This window comes from Hypomesus nipponensis, chromosome 23 (assembly GCF_054491055.1).
Source record: "Hypomesus nipponensis isolate SF chromosome 23, ASM5449105v1, whole genome shotgun sequence".
In the NCBI taxonomy this organism is placed as follows: Eukaryota; Metazoa; Chordata; class Actinopteri; order Osmeriformes; family Osmeridae; genus Hypomesus; species Hypomesus nipponensis.
In genome coordinates, this window is record NC_140383.1 from 13,032,957 (window position 1) to 13,054,877 (window position 21,921).

Sequence of the window (21,921 nt, forward strand, 5' to 3'; positions counted from 1 at the left end):
AGTAGACAATACATTTTGTCTCTCCTTGTACATGCGCTGCCCACGCTGTTTATATCCTGTGTCATTGTATGCTGCTGTGAATTACTTCAAGACAGACCGATGACATGCTGCGCAGTCAGAGCCTACTGAAAAGCCGCTGTTGCGTCTTGTTCAGTGACCTGAAGGTGCTCTTACTAGGGGCACCGGCACCGTCCACTCCGCTACCTACACTCACCTCCATGAGCGGACAAACATTGGACAGCCATGAGAGCGAGAACGTCCTTTCAGATGTCAGTGTCTCTGACAACAACAACACGTTAGTGAGGGCGCATCAACAAGAAGGTGGCTGTGGTGCCCTGCCGGCAGGGGGCGCTAGCGGGCCAGGGGCAGACAGAGACAGAGTGGCGGGATGGGTTGATGCAGCAGAGCTGTCAGCGGCATTGCGTTGCAGCCGGTCCTCAGATGACTACTCAAAATCCCGCCTAGAGGAGCGGTTCTCCCTCACCAGCTACAGCGAGAGTGGCTTCAGGACTCCCCTGTGCAGGATCTGCTTCCAGGGACCAGAACAGGTATGTGACCAGTCATCATGAAGACATTTGTGTCACACTGAGAATGAATTCCTAAAGTGTTCTGTCATCATTCACTGCCATAGCAGTGCTGCCATTGTACTCAGCTGTAAATGTGTCTGACCGTCACACCAATCATGACCGTGTGCTTGAGTTCTTGGCTCTTCTGAATGTGAATGTATGGGTCACAGGCTTGTTTCCAGAGTAGCTCTTCTACTCTGGTCCTCAGTGTGACACCCTCTGCATCCTGGGTCCCTCAGTGAAGCGTGACAAGGCCCCTATCCCGGGGGTAGGATGATGAACCATCTCTCACTCATTCTCTTGGCTGTTTCACAAACACTGAAATATGATATTAGCAAATCACTCATTTGTGAATACGGTCCAAGTAGAAGCAATTACATGCATGAGAAATCAAATAATGTCTCTCACTCTGCTGCCCCCACACACTTCCTGAAACACAGCATATTAACAACAAAAGTAGATGTCTAGAGTCTCACTCTCAACCATGGATTCCTCTACCTCTCCCTGAGGGACAATTTAGATAAACGTGTCACACTACTGATCAACTGGAACATCAAAGATGCAAATTCAAGTAGATAGTAGGAAATTTGGCCTTCATCAAACTCTAGTTATCCCCTTTCCTAATTTACATTCTAATCACAGTGCCTTCTCTCATCTCCTTTTATATTGTTATATCCTATCACATACTCAGTTCACAGTATCATCCCACCACTGGGTCAGACTTTTACATGGCTGCTGCCAGGGGATCTAGTTATTAGATTGTAAAACAAAGCTTCAGCTCTTACTAGTTATTTCAGTAGCTCACAACAAGACAGCTACTATGATGCCAGCCAAACACAAATGCCCAGGAGAAATGTCTGATCTCCTATGTTCTCTCTCGCACAAATTCTCCTGAATTCTCTCCCCCAGACCTCAGACTTGTACAGCTACTCAATATAGTATTTGATGTTGTGCCATCTTTTAATTAGGTTCAAGTCCTTATCTCTCAATATCCTTCCTGATCCTTTATGGTGCTTTGTCTGCTGGACAGGGTCCAGGTATGGATCTGCTGAAGGGAGACAGCATGGAGAAGTAATCCATCCCACCGGGGAGATGAGTGGACACTGTGTGGCTGTGTGATATGGGAACGAGGGACATTAGTTATCCTCTGTTCTTGGTTAGCCCCTGGGATGTCACTTACATCAAGGCAGGCGTTATCTTATGCGACAGAGCCACCTCCAAACAGCTCCAAACAGCCTCTGCCTTGCAGCAAAGATAGGCAAGATAGTGTGTTACCACGAAGACAAGGGAGTGGGGGAATAGATTCCGTGCCAGTTAAGGTCCACTCCAAAACTTGCTAAACATTTCAAGCAACAACGGTGAATACAAATGGGCCTGACTGAGTTGACACTGAGGCTTTTGAAAGTAAATGAAGTGCATTTGATTTGCTTCACAGTTACCACTTGATCCATTGATTTTAGATGCAGTGAGCTAGACAAATGCGCTCGAGGTGAGGTAAAACAATTACACTTTACTCTATTTGCACAAAGCATTTTTCAAATTGTTATAATAATTCCAGCAATGAGTAAACATGCCTATCCAAGTGTGTGTCCTCTATTCTTTTATCCCTGAATCACTGAATTCCTTTTGTCTGTACCCAGGTCAATTCATTCAACCATAACTGTTTACCCATTGTAGCCCCAGAGCCAGAGTTGGCATGATAACACTAATCCCACAGTAAATAACTAGAGACTGAACCAATATGAGACAAAATGGTACTTTGTATCCCACAAGGGTGCGTCCTATAATGAATAAATAACAGTTAATCTTCCCTGAGATGGCAGAGCTTTCTGAATGGGTAGATCGTTACCTTGACGCCTTTTCCACACAACCGTTCAGACTGACTGTTCAGTACAAGGTGGGGAAGACGCAAGGAGAGGACTGATTCTGTTGAAGGCCACACTTCAGGTGATTTACGTTCACTGCTCGCACTGACCTTTTTTTTATTCAAGAATGCGCTCTTCAATTTAACCTCGCTGGGGCCTTTTCATTCATAATTCCACATTATAATTTCCCGCCATATTTCTCCCATATTATACATATGGGGGATGGTTTCTGGGTGGGGGAGGTGGGTGGTGGTGTCTGAAAACAAAATCCAATGACCTTGAAGTATGCTAGCGAAAGACAAAAAGCCTTACAATGTTTCCATGTTTGGGGTGGCGACAAGTTTTTCTTCGACTGTCCTTAGTGTTGCTGCTTGGTGCCCTTCAGGGGGCAAATGCTTTCAGAATGCCTTTCTTCCTGAAGCTCCATGTTAAGGATGTATGGCTCCTGCTTGCATAGACTAGAAGCCAGCTTTCTGTCCAAATCATAGCACAGATAAAGGCCTTGTACACTTCATTTGTCAGAGGGACAATAAGAGCCCTGGAGGATCTCTCTCTCTTCCTCTCTTTCCACCTCTTCCTCTCCCTATCTCTCTACATCTCTACATATTTCTCTCTTATTCTCTCTAGGGCCCTGCAGCACTGAATCGCTTTGTTTGCCTCCCATGTGCAGTTTCCTCAGCCATCATTATCAAAAGACCAGTTATGTAAAAGGGCCGTGGGCCTATGAGTCTCTGGCCCTTACTCAGTCTGTTTGCAGGAATTATGAAGTTATAGACATTACATCTCAAAACGTAACGACCGCTCCTGAATTCAGTTACTCCTGATTTGGCTCATTAACTATTATCATAATAATACTCTTTGACAAAACGATGAGTATAGCTCAAGGATTGCTAAATTTTACTATGAGGCGCAATATTGCTGAATAAATCTAAAACTCTATAAACTGCATAAAACAACATAAAGTATGAATTATAATACCTCTTATCTTCCCTTCCTTCCAGGCGTTGGGATCTACAATACAACAAGTTTGCTAATGACTGAACAAATTCATGGTCATGAGAGCTGTCATTATTGGCTATTGTAAAACAAGCTGTGCTGTTGGGTTTCTTGGCGAGCAGCTTTATTATCTCAGTAGTTGGTCCTCATCTAGATTTCACTTGCTATAATTTCACACCCTTCAAAATGCACCCCTCTATTAAGGATTCAGTTTTCTATGTCAGCGTAGTGGCTTGTGTTCTCTGTTTCCCAGAGGAAGGGGGCACACTGCGAGGTTGTCTGGGAGTATTTGAGGGTTGTAGAAACATGACTGTAGTGAGCAAGTGCAGAACTAAATAACTAAACTAAAAAGTACACTGAAGTAATTAACTACGGTGGACTTTTTGGTTCAGTGGTGGATGTGTGTGTGGTTGGCGCTGTCACTGTTGTTACCAGACTCCATTGCTCACCCTCCACCCTGCTTCAGTCGGGGTGTGGAGGCCGGGTTGAGCTGTTGGCTGTGATGGCTCTTCCACTGTGAGCGGCCCAGTCCCTCTGGACAGGCCAGAGTCCTGCTGGCACTCATGCCAACACACTCCCACCAAGGCCATCTGTGGATGGCCCTTTTATGCTCCATCTTTCCCCTAGCTTCCTCCCCCTGCTCTGAGACCAAGGTGCCGCTCCTTCTGTCAGGGATATTGGGAAGAAGAAGGGAAGGGGAGGGAGGGAGGGAGGGAGGGAGGGAGGGAGGGAGGGAGGGAGGGAGGGAGGGAGGGAGGGAGGGAGGGAGGGAGGGAGGGAGGGAGGGAGGGAGGGAGGGAGGGAGGGAGGGAGGGAGGGAGGGAGGGAGGGAGGGAGGGAGGGAGGGAGGGAGGGAGGGAGGGGGTTGGTGATGGGAGGGTGTGTAGGGTAGGAGAGAGAAGGGAGGTGAGAGGAGGGTTGGGAGGGATGAGGGTGGGAAGAGAGAGGAGGGTGGGGTTGATCTGAGTGGGAGAGAGGAGGGTGGGGGTGATGAGAATGGAGGGTGGGGGCAATAAGGGTGGGAGGGAGGTGGGTGGAGGAGAGGTTGGGTGGAGTAATGAGGGAGGCTTCAGTTGGAATCCGAAGGCTTCTCTGTGCTTTGGGTTCTTCCCACAGTCCCCCAGTCTAGCTTGCGTGAGTCAGTGCGATAGGAGAGTTTAGCCCATCCTAACTTGATCATAGTGCAGGGATGAATCAGCAACATTCAGCTCCACCACATGTACATCAGGGACGTGGGGTGTGCTGTTTGATAGAAGACTCTGTGATTTCTGTCAGTAAAAACAATATTTGCGCATTGATGTGCAGCACCATGTTATACAATATGTCTGGATGAACAGAACAGTTGTACAGTAGTAAGGGGAACTGTGTGTGTGTGTGTGTGTGTATGTATGTTTACCAAAGGAAATTAATAAGCATTGCATGGGATTCCAAACCTATTGTTGTACATACCCTGAAATCAGTAAACATGTTTATTTATGTAACAAAATGTACTGATCTATACTGAAAGTATATCCACTTTATATTGCCCTTCTGTTATCCAGCCAGCCCCTTTGAAAGCAGCTGAATATCAGTTGTAAAAGCTTCTAAATAACTAAACTGAATTTCTTTATTTTTCTTACTACGCTTAGTTTAATTTAAGTGCATTCTCGAGATATTCATAAGAAACTCACTGAAGATCAGCGGACCAATCAGAGTGAAGGGCTCGGACGCAAAGAGAGCAAGCTAAACTAGTGGCAAATTATTAAAAAATGATTTTTATTATTTTATGTCGAAATGCTTATCCAAACAACGTTAATTACAGCACTGCACTCCGTTGGATTATAAAGAGGACAGAATATGAACTTTTCAGAGTGCACGGTTCTTGAGCTGATCATGGGAAACTAAACCTATTCTAATTTGCACACACACACACACACACACAGATTCCTGGCATTATTAGAGAGATAACTGACTCGTTGTACTCCTGTAGGGGGAGCTACTAAGCCCGTGTCGCTGCAGTGGGTCAGTCCGCTGCACCCACCAGCCCTGCCTCATCAAGTGGATTAGCGAGCGGGGCTCCTGGGCCTGTGAGCTCTGCTACTACAAGTACCAGGTCATCGCCATCAGCACCAAGAACCCACTACAGGTAAGTCATCACCAGACCCATGTAATCTACTTTTTACAAATCCTGTCAAGCAGCTTAATCAAGAACTTTCTGTCCTTGGGTGCCCTTGATTTGCTTCACACGCTGCAATGAAACCAAGTTGATTAGCTTCATAAGTGTAGGCTGTGTGTTATACCAAATGCACCGTAATAAGCTTTAAATAGTTTCATGCAGATGTGTTTAATGGTTTGTCAGCACTGCTGGACCACAATAAGCTTAAAGTGAGTTTAAAAGCCCCACACTCGTTTTTGAACTAAGAGCTAAAGTATATCTCGTTCAGGTTACAGTCTCATGCCTTCATATTATACTCTTTGCAAGTAAATCAGGTTGCAATATGAGCATTGCATCAAACAGCACTTTAAAAAAATAGACAAGTTTTAATCTTGATTTTGTAATTGTTATCCATGCAGTGGCAGGCCATCTCCCTGACGGTGATTGAGAAGGTCCAGATTGCAGCGGCAATCTTGGGCTCCTTATTCCTGATGGCCAGCATCTCCTGGCTAGTGTGGTCCTCCTTCAGCCCCTCAGCCCGCTGGCAGCGTCAGGACCTGCTGTTCCAGATCTGCTACGGCATGTACGGCTTCATGGATGTGGTCTGCATCGGTATGACCAGACTACACCACTACATGTCAGCACATCACATTTCAGTGTCGTCGTTTTCAATAATAATGAGTAATGTATTCTTTTAGCAGAGTTTTTTTTCAAAAGGGGGGATTTTAACCTGTGATCTCTTGATCTCCAGTCAAATGTTCTACAATTGACCTATGCCTTCCATCCAAAGTGACATAATGTGGGTGACCAAGCCCACAATACACACAAAGATACAGGTGTGAAAGGGGGTTTTGAACCCATTACACCACCACTTCCTTGGCCTGAGCAGGATTGAACTCATGATATTGTGCTCAAGAGGCACATTACAACAATAATGCCTTATCACAGCTAGCCAACTAGCAGCTTGCCTACATGAGGGATGGTCCCCAATTGGGTGGGCTCCAGTTTCAGGGTTCTTCTATGAGCATCTCCTCACAACCTGTTGTGGGACGGGGCTGTCGGTGCTGTCAGCAGGTAAGCCGGTGTTACTCCCAGAGAGTGTGACAGCCTCTCTCGGTGAAAACACAAAGACGCTGCCAGAAGATGCTTCTGAAGGGAAAGCAAAGGGATGAAAAGAGAAGACTGTCTCCGGTTGGGAATGTGGGGATTGTCTGTGGAGTCATTAACTCTACTCTTTACAGAGATTAACTTGTCACCTGGCAGACATTCAGGAAAGAGCTGACTGTTCCCTTATCAGGAGACATAGACAAACAGGGCGCTCGAGCCTCTCTTCTTATCAACTGTAAATGGAGAGAGGGTTCATAAACAAGCTGCTTTCTCTCCCTAGATGACTCGCCACATCCTCCATTTTCTCTCTTTGTTATGATCAGCCAGACAAAACAACCAAAAATATTAGAAATTATTCAGCAAGAAACTGGATGAACATTCCACCTGAGCACACATGCAAAAAAGGGTCTTTTTTAAGATGTTGTATGACTATTTGGCAACACAGGTTACATAAACTACCATGTCTCTATGTAACGGAGTTAGCACCGTAAAATTCGCTCCTCAGATATGTAACAGGCCTCCCGCGTCAACAAAGAGCTAGCTTTTCTTTGGCGTAGCTGGTAGTGGTCACCCTTGGCAAGTCGGAAGTTGTGCATTCGAGTCCAATGAGTGGCGAGCGAGCCTTGTTGTGACGGAGCGTGGCTACAGCTGTTACATACCCGTCACACCTACATAGCAATACCTATAGTAATGACATTGTGGTCACATAGGAAGTGCTTGTTATGATTTAACTGTGCAAGTTATTACACAAGTGAAACTTGGTATGAGGGGTGGGTTAAAATGTATCTTATGTTTGTGACACAACCTTCAACTGCCCCTTTATAACATCCACTTATCCCTTCTCCAGCCATACTGTGGCGTCTTACTCTTTCTTTATGACCTATACAGCTCAATATAATTTGCTGTTATTATAGGTTTACCAGATAACATGTTAATTAGTGTAGCCTTATTAGTAAGTGATGCCAAATATCTTATACACAACAGAAGATGCTAGGAATATATTAAGCAGAGTGTTTCCCAGTGACCCACTGTGAAACAAACTCCCAGTGCAATCAAAGCAGCATCCTTCTGATTGATTTCAATTTTCCAGCATTCTGAGTCCAATGAGGTTGAATCAATAAGCAATTTTATCCTGAGGATAACGTATTATTGGGAAAAAAACATGTAGCAAATATTTAATCTCTAGAAATCCAAGAACTAAAATTGTTTAAAATCTATTGACCGAAATGTAACACAAGCTACTGTACACCACATAAATGCTGTATTTTGAGATCAAATAAACCAAAACTGGCTGTGACCTACAGTTCAGTTCTGTAGGATTCTCTGTTCCAGTAGAGACAGCACAAATGTAACTGAGATATTTGGTGAAAGCTTGCATCCTATGACATGCTGTTGTGGTGGGCATGTCATTTGCATTATAAAACAGAATTATTTTCCAGGAGGCCTGAAGGGGCTGTTTCTAATAAATGTGCTTCTCTCCCCAGCATTGATCGTCCACGAGGGACCATCTGTGTTCCGCATCTTTAATCGCTGGCAGGCCGTCAACCAACAGTGGAAGGTTCTGAACTATGACAAGTCTATGGACAGCGAGGACCTGAAGGCAGCCGCCACTGAAAGGACTGTGTCCCATCCCAGCCAGGGTCAACAGGCTGGGCTTGGGGTGTCCACCTCCACTTCTTCCTTGATGGGACCAGCCCCAGCTGCCCAGGCCTCCTCCCCTGCACCCCACACAGGCTCTGGACCCGTTCTGCACCCCCAGGCTGACCAGGACAATGGGACTGCAGCACCTGACCAACACTGTCCATACAACATCCTCCACCTCCTCAGCCATCTGAGGCAGTCTGAGGCCCGCAGCCAGCCCAACAACAGCACCCGGGAGCTGGTCATGAGAGTGACTACAGTCTGAGGATTTATTTGATGCCTTATTGTGTATAGGTGTGGGGGATTTTTAAACCGATATGGGAATAAAAGGCCTTGCCTTGTTTGTTTCAAATGCATCGTTGATGACCTAATATGGATCAAATAATAATGAGAAGATTTCAAAAATCTATAAATTATTTGGAAAAGTCCTTGTTTTTTTTGTTTTTTTTTACATTTCAATATTGATTTTCCTTTAACTAGGAAGCCAATACAGAACTGATGTTTGGAACTTGTGTTTGGAGTGCAGGTTTCATGTCCCTGAAGGATGAAGGTTTTATGAAAGGCAACCAGCCTTTTGCAGGAATGATATAATTTTACATTATTGTATGATTCCAAAGTGTGGCACAATCCCTAGTTAGACACTGTCAACTTGTCTGTCCATCTGACCTCTATATGAATGTAGATGATGAAACACTTCTTTGGCAGAGCCCCTCAGGTCCAACAAGGCTGGTTTGCACGTGTCAGTTTCATTAACAGTGTTTTTATCAGTGGACATTGGACATGATCACCACATTTTTTTATTTTCATAAAGCCATTTTAACAATCTCTCGATTGTTAATCTGACTAACTACTTGGGCTAAATTCCTAGGTGTCGATCATCTTTGAAACATCAAATATGAGAAGCATAAAGAGAAGGTAATAGCCTTAGGTGCACTGCACCTTCAGTGGTTGTTGAACATGATACCGTTGCCTATCTAGAGAGAGCTCGGTGAAATTCAGTTCAATTATTCAGACCATGAAGTGCTGATATCGATGGGAATGACGGTACTGCACAATAACAGCTTGTAAGAAGGTTGTTGGGAGTTCACCGTGAATTAATTTACTTCGGCTCTTCTCTCTCGCTGTCTCTCTGAATCAACCGCTTCTCTCGGAAAAGGCTTTGATATGCCAAAATCAAAAGTAGCGGAAAAATGTTCCAAGATAAATGAACACCATACGAAGGAATTCAAACTCAATATATTTTGTATTTTAAGTGTGACTGTGCAGTAGCCTATGCTTCAATGATGCCAGTGTCAGTGATTCATTGGATTCTTATGTGAAGAGTGAAACAAAACCCTATCCCTTTTTAGAGTTCGCGGCACATAGCCTAGTATTGAAATGAAAAACAGTGCTGTATACAGCCATAGGCTATAGCCTACATAGGCTATAGGTTGGAGACTTATTGATCTTGTATGTTTTTGACAGAAACTGATCTTAAAGTTTTAAATTAACAACATTCCGCCGACATTTGGTGATCTTTGATTTGGTGAGATTTTCACTCTTAAAGGTCATGGTCTGATGGTGCCTTGGAGTCGGAGCACGAACCTTAAACAGGGCCTATAGTGCAGTCGGTTCTCTTTACTACTTTTTATTCTTTGTTCTGAAAATTGAAGTTGAAGTTGTTTGTGAGAGTTTTTCTGCCTCTCAGTGGTGATTCCAAATGGCAACCATTAAGGTTCCAGCATCTTCCATCACACAGTACCGGTAATCTGTGAGAGATGCTCTCTCTTTGATATTGCAATAATGTTTCTGCGCTTTCATGGGACTCCAGACCATGGTTTGTCCATTTGTCCAAACAAAACATTGGAAATTAAAGAAAGATGAATGAAAGGAGAGGGGGAAAGAATACAAATTATACTCCTTTTTTTTGCAGCCTGCATTTCCCCCTAGTGGCTTATATGAGGAAAATAAAATACGAATCATGTCTGAAAGAAACAGGTATAGGCTACTTCAATCCCTCTATATCGTTCCCAACTCTGGTCAACAAAAATAAGCGCCCAAAGTTAAATTCACTTTAAAAACATTAACATTTGCGCAAAAACCTTCAAACTACTTATTTTAGCCTACTGAGATGACCACCATGTGTTCGCAATGGTGGGCTGAATCCAGTGAAGCTTCTTACATCGTCTAATGTTCTACAACTCGGTTCGCCTGTCAGAGGCGATGGAAGCGAATGGGCTTCAGTCATTTCATTTGATTAACCTCGCAGGTGCCACCACAATAGATGAGCAGGAGGACAACGACGATACATTCAATATATCTGTCCTTGACTGATTAAAAACCGTGAATGAAGCCAGAGAAGTGTAAATAAGAGACAGCCGTCATTTGAAATGATTTACATGCACCCCGGGAACAGTGTCCTTAAACACAAAACGTGAGGAACAAGGCAAGTCAAATAATTCATGAGCCATCATGTTTCAACTAAGTTTCATTTAATCAGTAGGCCTACACGTTTCTAGTATTATGTGTGTGGAATATGTTCTCCTAGAATTTTACATACAATATTTAGACATTACCAGACACAGGTATTAGTATCGTTAGGCACCACCACGGGCCAAAGGGAAAGGAGAGTCTAATAACGCTTCCATGTAAGGATGTAAACAAATGGCTGCAAGGTTATGTGAGGCATTCGTCTGCACAAAGTTTATCTTCTGCTTCTCGGTGTACACTAGCAGTGTATACTTAGCGGTCTGAGGCAGCGGTGACCGAGAAGAGCTGCGGGCTGAAGAAATACTTCAAAAGTCTCTATAAGTCAAGATTCGCCGAGGAGTAGAACTCCATCTGCTGATTTTCATGGAGCTTACTCCAAAAGTTAGTTTTTGGCTTAAGAGTGACTCCTAATTCCAACGAAATTCTGAAGAATTTCGCTTTCTCGCTGCGCAGGTCCAGTGGTAAAAGCCACATGAACAAGGCTTCAGATCTTTGTCGCAGGGTATAAATTCGCAGACATGCTGTTTATCCCGTGATTTTTTAAAATTCTAAATCACATTTCAGATTGCAGACAGCAGAGTTGCGGTTCTCATTCTTTTGGTAAGTAAACCTTTTCATACTGAATTTACCCTCTGACACATTTCAGAAGAAAACATTTAACAAATTAAATACACAATATATTACGGGTTAAGTCCTCAAATTATTGAGGAATTATTGATTATTACAATAGCTACAAAGATAGTAGTACTTCACCTAAGGTAGATTGCAATTGTATTCGTATAGGCCAACATTCTAGTCTAGCATGTGTTTGAACAATTTCTGCAATTATTGCACAATATAGGCCTGTATATGTAGCCTACAGTACACTACATACATCATAAATGGCTAGTAGAGATTCCACTCTGTAATCTTCCCAAATAAACATTTTGAACCCTACATGGAGAGATTCCTTCTGTGAACACTCATTTGTTTGACAGCTATTTCCTGCTAGCACAGAGAACATGGTAAGACATTTTCAACACCCCCTCCCAAAAACATTCCTCTGTCCTTAGGGCTGAGAAAATGGACATGAGATCAGGTGTTATCTTTCTATGCACCCTGCAAGCAGCCCTTCTTCAGATTCTAACCCCACGAGGACCACGCCCATTCCCGCCAAATCCAGGCATTGGACCACAAATCCCGGTTAAGGACAATGAGTTGCCAGATCCAACACCAGAACCGATTGTCCCGACTGATGGTCCACGCCCCCCATATCTCGGTTGTGATGGTAAATTCAGGTCTTGGTCTAATCCTTGTCTATGGATTGAATCAATTGGATTGGTCAATTCATTGTTATATTTCTTGTACAATGCTCTGTTAAATGCACATTTTCATCAGATTCCTGTAAAAGTCATTTAGTTTGACAATCATTAATTATCAGAAAGCAAAGTAATGCAAGTTATCCATAAATGTGTGTGCACATGTACCTCATCATTTGTTCCAAACAAGTTCATTGTTTGTCATTACTGTCTAATTTCAGAAACAATTGAGTGTCCCATCCACTTGTATTTCACCATCGACACCTCGGAAACTATCGCCTTGCAGGAGTCTTATCCTGGCTCTCTAGTGGAGTGGGTCAAGGAGTTCACCAAGACTTTTGCTGAGAGGTTGGAGGATGAGGAGTACAGCAACCATGTCCACCTCTCCTGGTCTCTGGGTGGCCTACACTACTCCCAGAGCCAGATGCTGTTCAGCCCCATCACCACCAAGGAGAACTTCATCAGGCACCTGAGTGGGATTGTGTATCTAGGAAAGGGCACTTACACCGACTGTGCCCTCACCAACATGACCCACCAGATGATGCGGCACACCGCTGGAGGGAAGGCTGCGCTCTTCTCTGTGGTTATCACGGATGGTCATGTGACAGGAAGTCCCTGCGGAGGCATGAGGCAGTCGTCAGAGGCGGCCAGAGATCGGGGGATCCAGGTGTTCACCGTGGCTGCTTCCAGAGAGGTGGAGGAGTCGGGCCTGCTGGAGATAGCCAGCTCCCCTGCTGGGGTCTACCGGAGTGACTACATGGCTGTGACCATCGTTGATAGGAGACCCAAAATAATGACCTCTACCATCGACCGAATCATAAAAGCAATGGTGATTATCTTCAATTGACTGTCTTTGAACATTCAAGAATGCCTGCAAGAAATACAATGCATCAGAAATGTGTGCTTAGATTGCATGTAACTATGTTTTGTACATTTTTTATCTTTTCAGAAATACCAAGCCTATTTACAGGTAAATATCAAAAGCATTACCTGTACAGCTTTGTCAAGTGCCTATTGGAGACAACCATTATATGTCTCCTTGGGTGTGTATTTCGGTACATGTTCTCTCTCTCCCTCTCTCTCTCAGGGGCTTTATGTGTTTTTCTAGCCTCCACTGTAGCGTAAATCCTAGCGTACACAACTAAAAATCGAATGTGTCTGATCTTGCAGTGTTATAAACCTCAGTGTCTGGAGAGTCCAGGACCTCCTGGTCCAAAAGGAGACAGAGGTCTTAAGGTGAGGATTTACAGGAATATCCCATTAGAAAATCTTTGCTTTATTAAGGTTTAATAAAATCTCCAAAATGTTTGAATTATCTAATTTCCATTTCAGGGAGCAAAAGGAGAAAGTAGTGATTATGGTCCGAAGGGTGAAAAGGGTCAGCAGGTAAGATCTCCTTGGTGTGTCAGACATCATGATCAAGGTTGGCCAATATTAACTTGTGTATTTTCCTATTTGTTATTTCACCCATTTATGCCTTTCCTGTTTGCAAACACAAGTCCCTGGATTTGTTGTTATAATTTTGCCTTTTCTTTTAATTAGACAAGCTATGACCTAGATTGAATATTGAAAAATGTCATCAATCAAAAACTGTTTTGTATGTTAATTGTTATTATTGTAGGAACCATTAGCTGTGTCTGCAGTTATGTCAATTTATCATTTGTAGCATATCAAGTTTACCATTGGGTGGCAGTGTAGGTTATTGTGATTAGTGACATCTATGTGCACACTGCACAGGTGCAACTGAACAGGGCTAATCAAGGAAAATTGACGAACGTGGTTTTTACCGCACGCACTCGTGGACCATACATGTACTTTTTCTGAGGTCTGAGGTCCCCAGTTTGGACCTTTAATCATTAAAGCGGGTCAATGATTTCTCCCACACCCAGCCGTGGCTTATTGCTGGATAGGATGATCGCTATTATTTTTAATTATTCAAGTATTTGACTTACAGTGCCCAACACTATATATAAACATGTTCTGTTTGCTTTTATTCTAAAGAATTGTGGTTGATATTTTGATCGCTTCTCATAACAGGGAGATTCTGGTATCGAAGGTCCCATAGGACATCCAGGAACGAAGGTTTGTTAGCTGAAACAAAACGATAATCCCTTTATCAAGAGATCATTCAAATTGTCATTCTAATTAGATACTAACTTTGAAATAATATTCTTTGATTTAGGGGGAGATTGGTCTAAATGGGGACAAGGTAAGTTAATGATATTTAGTTATTTAATTATATTTCCTCTTAAAGTAAATATGATTTATATCTAAATATGAATGAATATGTGCGTTTTTTTTCTTCACAGGGTGAAAGAGGTCTATATGGACAGAAGGTATTTGTGTGTGTTTGTGCGTGGGTGTTTTATACTGCATGTGTGTGCCTGTGTCTAAACTGCATGTGTGTGCGACAGTTTGTTGCTAGATTGCTACAGTAGGTAAAGATATTGAACTTATTAACATTGAATGTGTCCTTCGCAATTAGGGCATTTCAGGATTCCCTGGTAGGAATGGAACAGATGGGCAGAAGGTCAGTCCAGTCATCAGTCCAATTTGAACCGTCAACACTTGTCAACACAAACATTTAAATTACTTTAAATGTTTGTACTTCTAACCTGCCATTTTGTGTGTGTATATGCGATGTCTCAGGGTAAAATGGGTCGCATTGGAGCTCCTGGTTGCAAAGGAGACCCGGGAGACCAGGTAAGAGAGCTCTGGCTGACCTCAGAGGTGCCCTGTGGGAACAGGTCAAGGGAAATGTTGAAATTGAAACAGCACGTGTCTGTCCCCTCTCTGACTGTCTTGTTGGCAGGGTCCAGATGGCTATCCAGGAGAGGTGGGGGAGAGCGGACCACCTGGAGCCGATGGAGAACAGGTTTGCACCTGGCACCACTCACACTCACCGTCCACTTCCATCCATCTACACATACATACACTTCCGTCCATCCATCTTTCCAGAATAAATTGTTCTTTTGTTTGGACGTCTTGTTCATTGTTTCGGGTTCAGCCACGTTGGAATGTGAGATGGAATGGCTTCTCATGACTGATTGCTAATGATGATGACTTCATTGATTTCCAGGGAGATCCAGGTCGCCCAGGGAGACCAGGACCTGTAGGCCCTCCTGGAGATCCTGGAGCGAAGGTACAGTAATGGTACAGTCCTGGTGGTCCTGGAGGTAAGGTACAATAAGTGTACAGTCACAGCTCAGCACAAGTCACAGGATAGCAGACTGACTAGGCGTTTCCATTTGGATGTACCACTGTGAAAGATGTGATGAAGAGGCCCAGTGACAGTGTCTCTTGTTGCTCAGGGGGAAGAAGGCATCCCTGGAAGTGCTGGGCTGCCAGGAACCAAAGGATTAACGGTATTATAGAAACCTTCCTTCATTATAATCAGTTGTAGTCTATGAAGCAACCTAATTTAAAGCTAAATTATTTATTTGACTTGTTTTCAGGGTGAAAATGGGCTTCCCGGACAAAGAGGGGACCCTGTACGCTAATTTACACCACCCAAACATTTCAAAGAACACATTAGCTCTGGTTAATGATGAAATCCAAATCACATGCCTGTGTTCATGTGACCAGGGTAGAATGGGAGAACACGGACCAAAGGGAAGACCTGGAAGAAGTGGAAGCAAAGGACAAAAGGTACAGTCACAGAGAGACAAGGTACAGTCACGGAGGGCTGACAAGCAGTTTTAGAAAGAAAAAAACATATCACAAAGTATATGCATAAAGGACAGAATTTGGGAGGATGGTAGTTATTTGAACATGCAATTTATGAATTCAAATCAGTTAAAATAACTTTTAATAGTTTCCAAAATTAGAATGTCAGTTCCATTTATTGATGACCCAGTGGACCATTTCAGTGAAAGAAGAAGTGGCTGCAGCTTGCAGCTGTAAACAATATCAGCTATTTGATGTGTTTGTAAGAATCAGCCTCTGCTACAATGTTGACATACTTTGCTGATGAATTGCAATTTAAAGTAGCTCTCCTAATGTAAATATGTGTGTGTTTATTGATGTTTGTGTGTCCTCAGGGTGAGTTAGGATCTGAGGGGTCAAGAGGCCCCCTTGGAGCTTCTGGAGACAAGGGGTCAAAGGTGAGGTGTGTGTGTGTGTGTGTCCACCAAGTGGAGATAACAGTACTGGACAGATAATGATCAACAACTCATTGCCAACTCTAGCCTAAACCCTGACCAAAGACAACACAGTCTCTATGACTGAAGATGCGCTGAGTCACCCAGTCTTGATGCACTTCCAGAGCCGCCTAATCTAGACCACTGGCTCCTCTTTCCAGACAAACATACACACACAGAACATTCACATGGATCACTGTGGCAGGACAAACACCCTTTCACATTGTCTGAAAGTCCACGGTTGTGTAATGTAATGTGTGTACATGAGTAATGGCGTGCCAGCTGACCCGACCTCAGTAATAAGGGTTTAATCTTTATTTCTCTTTCGTCTTCTTCTAGGGGGACTTGGGTCTTCCTGGGCCCAGGGGCCAGCCTGGTTCCCCAGGAGAAAATGGACCACAAGTATGCTACATACCACACTAGATTACTAACACTGTAAACAAGTATGGATCACAAGTATGCTGTATTTAACAAATACCGTGATTACTACATTATGAAATACTACCTTATTTTGTACATCCTGCACAGTGTAAAGGACACAGGATAAAGCTCATGTTTATATTCTGAACACCACATACACATAACACAAAAAACGTTGTGAAGTACAGTGAGTGGATCAAGGAAACCTGTGGTCAGTGGATCTGTGCTCTGTGTCTACAGGGTGCTTTTGGGGAGGCAGGGGACCCGGGGGTCAGAGGGGAGACAGGTGCTCCAGGACCCAAGGTGAGGGACCAAGCCCATGGGGGGCATCAGTATAACAGCGGTCCATGGCTCCACAACGAACATCTGGCAAAACTGACATCCTTCCTTTTATTTCCTTGAAGGGTGACGTTGGCAGAGCTGGCTTTGGCTATCCTGGGCCGAGAGGGTCCACGGTATGGTTTGATCTGCTGCTGAAAGCTGTTTTGTCTGCAGTTTTAGATCCATCCTGTCTGTATGTAGTATTAGAGCCATACTGTATCTCTGTAGTATTAGAGTAAGTACATAAGTCAGACTTTATTTATATAGCACATTTCATACAAGAATTGCAGCTAGTGTGTTTGCTTCCCTAATATTTATGGGTAATTTGTTCCATAGTTTTGGGGCATAATTGGCAAAGGCCGAATCACCATTCTTCTTATGACTGCTTCGGGTGACCTCTAATAGGCCTGCATTTGATGATCGCAGTGTTCTAGCTGGTGTGTAGTTTATAAGGGAGTTAGCAATGTAGCTAGGTCCTTGTCCGTGTAGAGCTTTGTATGTGAGGAAAAGGACCTTAAAGTCAATTCTGAAGGTAACAGGGAGCCAGTGTAAGGTGGCTAGGACAGGACTAATGTGTTCTCTCTAAGTTTTTGTTAATAATTTAGCTGCAGAATTTTGAATGAGCTGTAGTCTTTCAGTGGTTTTCTTGGGGAGACCAGTGAAAAGTGCGTTACAGTAGTCCAGCTGGCTGGATATAAATGCATGAATTAACTTCTCTGCATCATTTTGGTTTATGAATGGTCGTACCTTTGCTATATTTCTCAGGTGAAAGAAAGCTGTTTTGGTCACTTTATTAATGTGAGAGTTGAAATTCAAATCTGAGTCCAGGATTACATAGAGACTCGTCACCTCTGGTTTAAGACAGGGGGTTAAGCCTCCTAGATTCTTAGTAAGCATCTCTTTTTTGGATTTGGGGCCACATATTAATACTTCTGTTTTGTCTTCATTTAATTTAATAAATTTATCAGTCATCCATTTGTTTATTGCCAACAGGCAGTTGGTAATGGAATTGATGGCCGTTCCATTGTTGGGTTCAGTGGATATATATATAGTTGTGTGTCTTCCGCATAGCTATGGAAAACTATGTTATGTTCTCTGATTATGTCGCCGAGTGGTAACATATAAAGAGAAAAAAGTAAAGTAGAAACATACTATCTGTAGTATTAGAACCACCCCGTTACAGTATTCGAGCCATACTGGCCACATTACAAGGGCCTTACTGTTTCCAGTATTTGCTGTGTGCTTTTGTTGTTAAACCATATTCTGTGTTGTGTTATAGTGTTTTTGTATTATATTTTGTTATATTCTGTGTTGTTGTGTTACATTCTGTGTTGTGTTTCGGTGATGTTATATGTTGTGTTGTGTGACTGGTCTTTGCAGGGGGACAGGGGTGGTAAAGGCAGGGTCGGACCTCGGGGCAGTCGAGGGGAGTGTGGTCAGAAAGGTGGTCCGGGGCCTAAAGGAGTCCCTGGGGAACCAGTGAGTTCAGACAATTAGAAAAACATGTTCAAGGTCATTAAATTATACTGAATTAATGTTACTACACAGCCTTGAAAAAAATCTAATTCAATTCCAATTAAAATAAAAAAAGACAATGAAATGTTTTATAGCATATCAAACCTATTTATAAAATAACCTTAAATACAACATTGGTGAAAAGAATGTCACAATCTTTTTTTCTGTGCAATGGTATGGTGTTTTTGGCACCTATTATGCAACAATATGTAAGGGAATTTCCAGAGAAAATTATTTCCAGTAAAGTGGGTCTTTTTGTTATTTTTTCTTCCAGGCTGAGCCAGGTTCACAGGGAGAGCCGGGAAGCAGGGGGCCCATAGGAGACCCTGGGTCAGACGTAAGAACCACACATCCAAAGGAAACCAACTATGTTTAGCTTGGAGTTCTTCCAGAAGTTTCCTCAGAGGACAGAACCTCATAGCATGCATAAACACTCAACTATAAATACATAGAAAGGCAATTAGATGGTCTTTGAACAAAGGATATAGATCAGTTGTTACTAGTATCTGACTATTTAGATCTTTCTTCCTACTAGGGCGACCGTGGACCAGTGGGAGACCCTGGACTTACAGTAAGCTCAGTTGTTATATGTAGATTGCAGACCTATTCTCAAACACATAAACAAACACAACTATTCCAGTTCAGTGCTTGATACCACCAATTTGTGTGTGTGATATAGGAATGTGACGTGATGAGTTATGTCAGAGAGACATGCGGTTGTTGTGGTAAGTTAAAGAGCTGTTTTCATACTGGGGGGCAATGGAAGTGCTGTGAGGTGCATGTTACATATAATTTACCAGATGCTTTCATCCAAAATAACATACAAGTACTGAAGGTCTGAACCCACGAGACAATTCTCACACTGAGAAGCACTGCAGCACTGAACTTTACTACCTAGGACTGAGCAGGACGCACGATACAGTGAGCACAAGACACAACACAAGAAAAATGCCTGAACACAGTGAACCAGTGAGTCCATGTGCTCAAGACAACAACTGTTTACAACCTGAGGCTGACAGAATGTCTGTTTTCCTCAAGACTGTGAAAAGCGTTGCGGAGCTCTGGACATCGTGTTTGTGATCGACAGCTCAGAGAGTGTTGGGATGACCAACTTCACCCTGGAGAAGAACTTTGTGATCAGCACCATCAACAGGCTGGGCTCCCTGGCCAGCGACCCCTCGTCTGAGACAGGTAGGATCCATGTTGAGACAAGTTTGTAAGATCTTCAGCCATGCTGGTGGAGCTTCCCTCAAACAGTCTGACCCAGCCCATACCTGTTCATAGAGGGAGATTCTGGACAATAGGGGGATGTCCCTATTAGTGTCAAAGAGACCATAGCAGCATCCCTTCCTATAATTAGCGGCAGAGCAGGGGTAGAGTTTGCATATAGGGTGATAAATATGTTTGTTCTCCTCACCAACGTTCAAACCTATGCCCTTGTCCCTGTTCTAAGAATTTTTGGGGGAGAGATTCTTGGAGGTGCAGATCAGTATTGTTGTCTAGGGAAGTAGAGAGGGCATAGTGTCATTTTACCAAGTCACTCTATGTCGCCTCTCTCCTCTTTGTCTTCCTCCTTCTCAACCCTTTTTCCCTGTCACCCCTCTTCTCCCTTACTGCTTTTTCCAGGGACCAGGGTAGGAGTGGTCCAGTACAGTCACAGCGGAACGTTCGAGGCCATCCAACTTGATGACGCCAACATCAACTCCCTGTCGGCCTTCAAGACGGCAGTGAAGAACCTGCAGTGGATAGCAGGAGGGACCTGGACGCCCTCCGCTCTCAAGTTCGCCTACGACAACCTAATCAGAGACGGCCGGCGTGCTGCCGCCAGGGTGTCCGTGGTTGTAGTCACCGACGGCCGCTACGACCCACGCGACGACGACACCCTGCTCCAGTACCTATGTAACGACCCCAGCCTGGACGTCAGCGCCATCGGTGTGGGCGACATTTTCGGTCAGAAGGAGGAGCCAGAGAGTTTGATCTCTATCACCTGCAAGCGCCAAGGACGTGTGGCTGTCATGAACCGCTTTGCTGACCTGATGGCCGAGGACTTCATTGACCAGATGGAGACCGTGCTCTGCCCTGGTGAGTCGCCACAGTGCCGGTCAGGTCACATGTCTTCCTCAAGCACATTGAAATACAACCGATGCTTACTGAAGTGCTGAACAATGAGTTAAGTCTAAAATAATGCATTTTATCCGAGTCCACAAGGACACATACACTAAAACACCAAGGATAACATTGCTGCATTTCTTGTCTCAAATGAGGGAGAATGAATGGGTCTAGATAAAACCTGCTTCTATGATTTTATGTTTGTTTTATGTTGTTGTGACACCTAATAATAAATTATTTCTTTTTGAAACAACCTGATCCACACCATTCATTCCTTTTCTTTTTCAGAGCCTGTTATAGTGTGTCCAGACCTGCCATGTCAAACAGGTAGGATTTAATCCAATTACATCATTCTTTCAAACAGAATCAAGCTGAATACTGAGGGTGCTCCGTTGTTGTCTGTGCCTCCAGAACCAGACCTGGGCAGGTGCAAGGAGCGAGCTGTGGATCTCATTTTCCTATTGGACGGCTCTGAGCGTCTGGGTGAGAAGAACTTCCAGCATGTCCTTGACTTCGTAGTGAGGTTGGCGCATAGCCTAACTCTGGCAGAGGACGACAAGGACCGCATGCGCGCACGACTGGCACTGCTCCAGTACAGCAAGAGTAAGAATGTGGTGGCCTTCGGTCTCACTCACGACCTGGAGGTCATCACCAACGGCCTGGTCCGCATGTCCTACCTGGACTCCACCTCGGAGCTGGAGCCCGCCATCGCGTATGCCGTCGACAACATAGTCAAGAGAGGCACGACGCTCCTGACAAGGAGTAATGCCGAAGTCTCCTTTGTCTTCATCACTGACGGCGTCTCCGAGATCACAGACCACCTCGACAAAGCGGTCCAAGCCATGCGCGGGGTACAGGCAGTTTCTACGGTGATCACTACAGGAGCTGATATCAATCAGGATGTCCTTTTGAAGCTGGCCATGGGCGACCAGTTTGCCATTTTCAAAGGGCTAGACCTGTTTGATGCCTCCAAGTCAAGCGTCTTTGAACGCTTCTTTAGGTGGGTTTGTTAACAGAGGATGCATGTTATGTGATGATCACTTTGTCTTTAGGCAATAAGGGTTAAGAAGGTTGAGATGTTAGATATGTTAAGAGTCATTTTGTTTATATATAGGTTAAAAGGGTTGGTTGTAAGCTTGCTGGCATAAAATGTTCCACCTGCCTGCTTTACCAGTTAGCACTGTATGTGGTTCTGTATTAGGTGGATATGTTGTATAGCTCAATGGTGGGAAAGCACTTGCCGGCAGACCAATAGATTACAGGTTAAAAACTTCTCTGATAAAAGAATCTGCTAAATGAATACTTTGTGTCCTGTATTTTGGGTAATGCTGTGCAAAAATC

The 21,921-nt window shown here is 43.9% G+C and overlaps 2 protein-coding genes across 2 annotated transcripts; both read left to right on the forward strand.

The window, feature by feature from the left end:
* Positions 1 to 104: 104 nt before the first annotated feature.
* Positions 105 to 8,604, forward strand: LOC146234303 (E3 ubiquitin-protein ligase MARCHF4-like). The gene is made up of 4 exons (XM_084689379.1): positions 105 to 548; positions 5,397 to 5,552; positions 5,981 to 6,173; positions 8,153 to 8,604. The coding sequence occupies exons 1-4, from the start codon at positions 105 to 107 to the stop codon at positions 8,572 to 8,574; spliced, it is 1,215 nt and encodes a 404-aa protein (XP_084545505.1). The 3' UTR covers positions 8,575 to 8,604.
* A 2,235-nt stretch (positions 8,605 to 10,839) lies between these two features.
* On the forward strand, positions 10,840 to 21,880 carry LOC146234304 (collagen alpha-2(VI) chain-like). Its single transcript, XM_084688818.1, has 28 exons — positions 10,840 to 11,378; positions 11,831 to 12,045; positions 12,298 to 12,905; positions 13,026 to 13,046; positions 13,247 to 13,312; positions 13,409 to 13,462; positions 14,114 to 14,158; positions 14,259 to 14,285; positions 14,386 to 14,412; positions 14,562 to 14,606; positions 14,726 to 14,779; positions 14,889 to 14,951; positions 15,156 to 15,218; positions 15,388 to 15,441; positions 15,532 to 15,567; positions 15,662 to 15,724; positions 16,117 to 16,179; positions 16,555 to 16,617; positions 16,876 to 16,938; positions 17,040 to 17,090; positions 18,337 to 18,435; positions 18,746 to 18,808; positions 19,007 to 19,042; positions 19,151 to 19,196; positions 19,510 to 19,662; positions 20,098 to 20,553; positions 20,869 to 20,907; positions 20,992 to 21,880. The coding sequence occupies exons 2-28, from the start codon at positions 11,841 to 11,843 to the stop codon at positions 21,591 to 21,593; spliced, it is 3,165 nt and encodes a 1,054-aa protein (XP_084544944.1). The 5' UTR covers positions 10,840 to 11,378; positions 11,831 to 11,840; the 3' UTR covers positions 21,594 to 21,880.
* The last annotated feature ends 41 nt before the right edge of the window (positions 21,881 to 21,921 follow it).

Coding starts and splice junctions, on each gene's coding strand:
- LOC146234303 (XM_084689379.1), top strand. CDS start 105: ATGCTGCGCAGTCAGAGCCTACTGAAAAGCCGCTGTTGCGTCTTGTTC. Junction 5,553..5,980: donor GCACCAAGAACCCACTACAG/GTAAGTCATCAC, acceptor TTATCCATGCAG/TGGCAGGCCATCTCCCTGAC. Junction 6,174..8,152: donor CATGGATGTGGTCTGCATCG/GTATGACCAGAC, acceptor TTCTCTCCCCAG/CATTGATCGTCCACGAGGGA.
- LOC146234304 (XM_084688818.1), top strand. CDS start 11,841: ATGGACATGAGATCAGGTGTTATCTTTCTATGCACCCTGCAAGCAGCC. Junction 14,413..14,561: donor GAGGTCTATATGGACAGAAG/GTATTTGTGTGT, acceptor CTTCGCAATTAG/GGCATTTCAGGATTCCCTGG. Junction 15,725..16,116: donor GTGGAAGCAAAGGACAAAAG/GTACAGTCACAG, acceptor GTGTGTCCTCAG/GGTGAGTTAGGATCTGAGGG.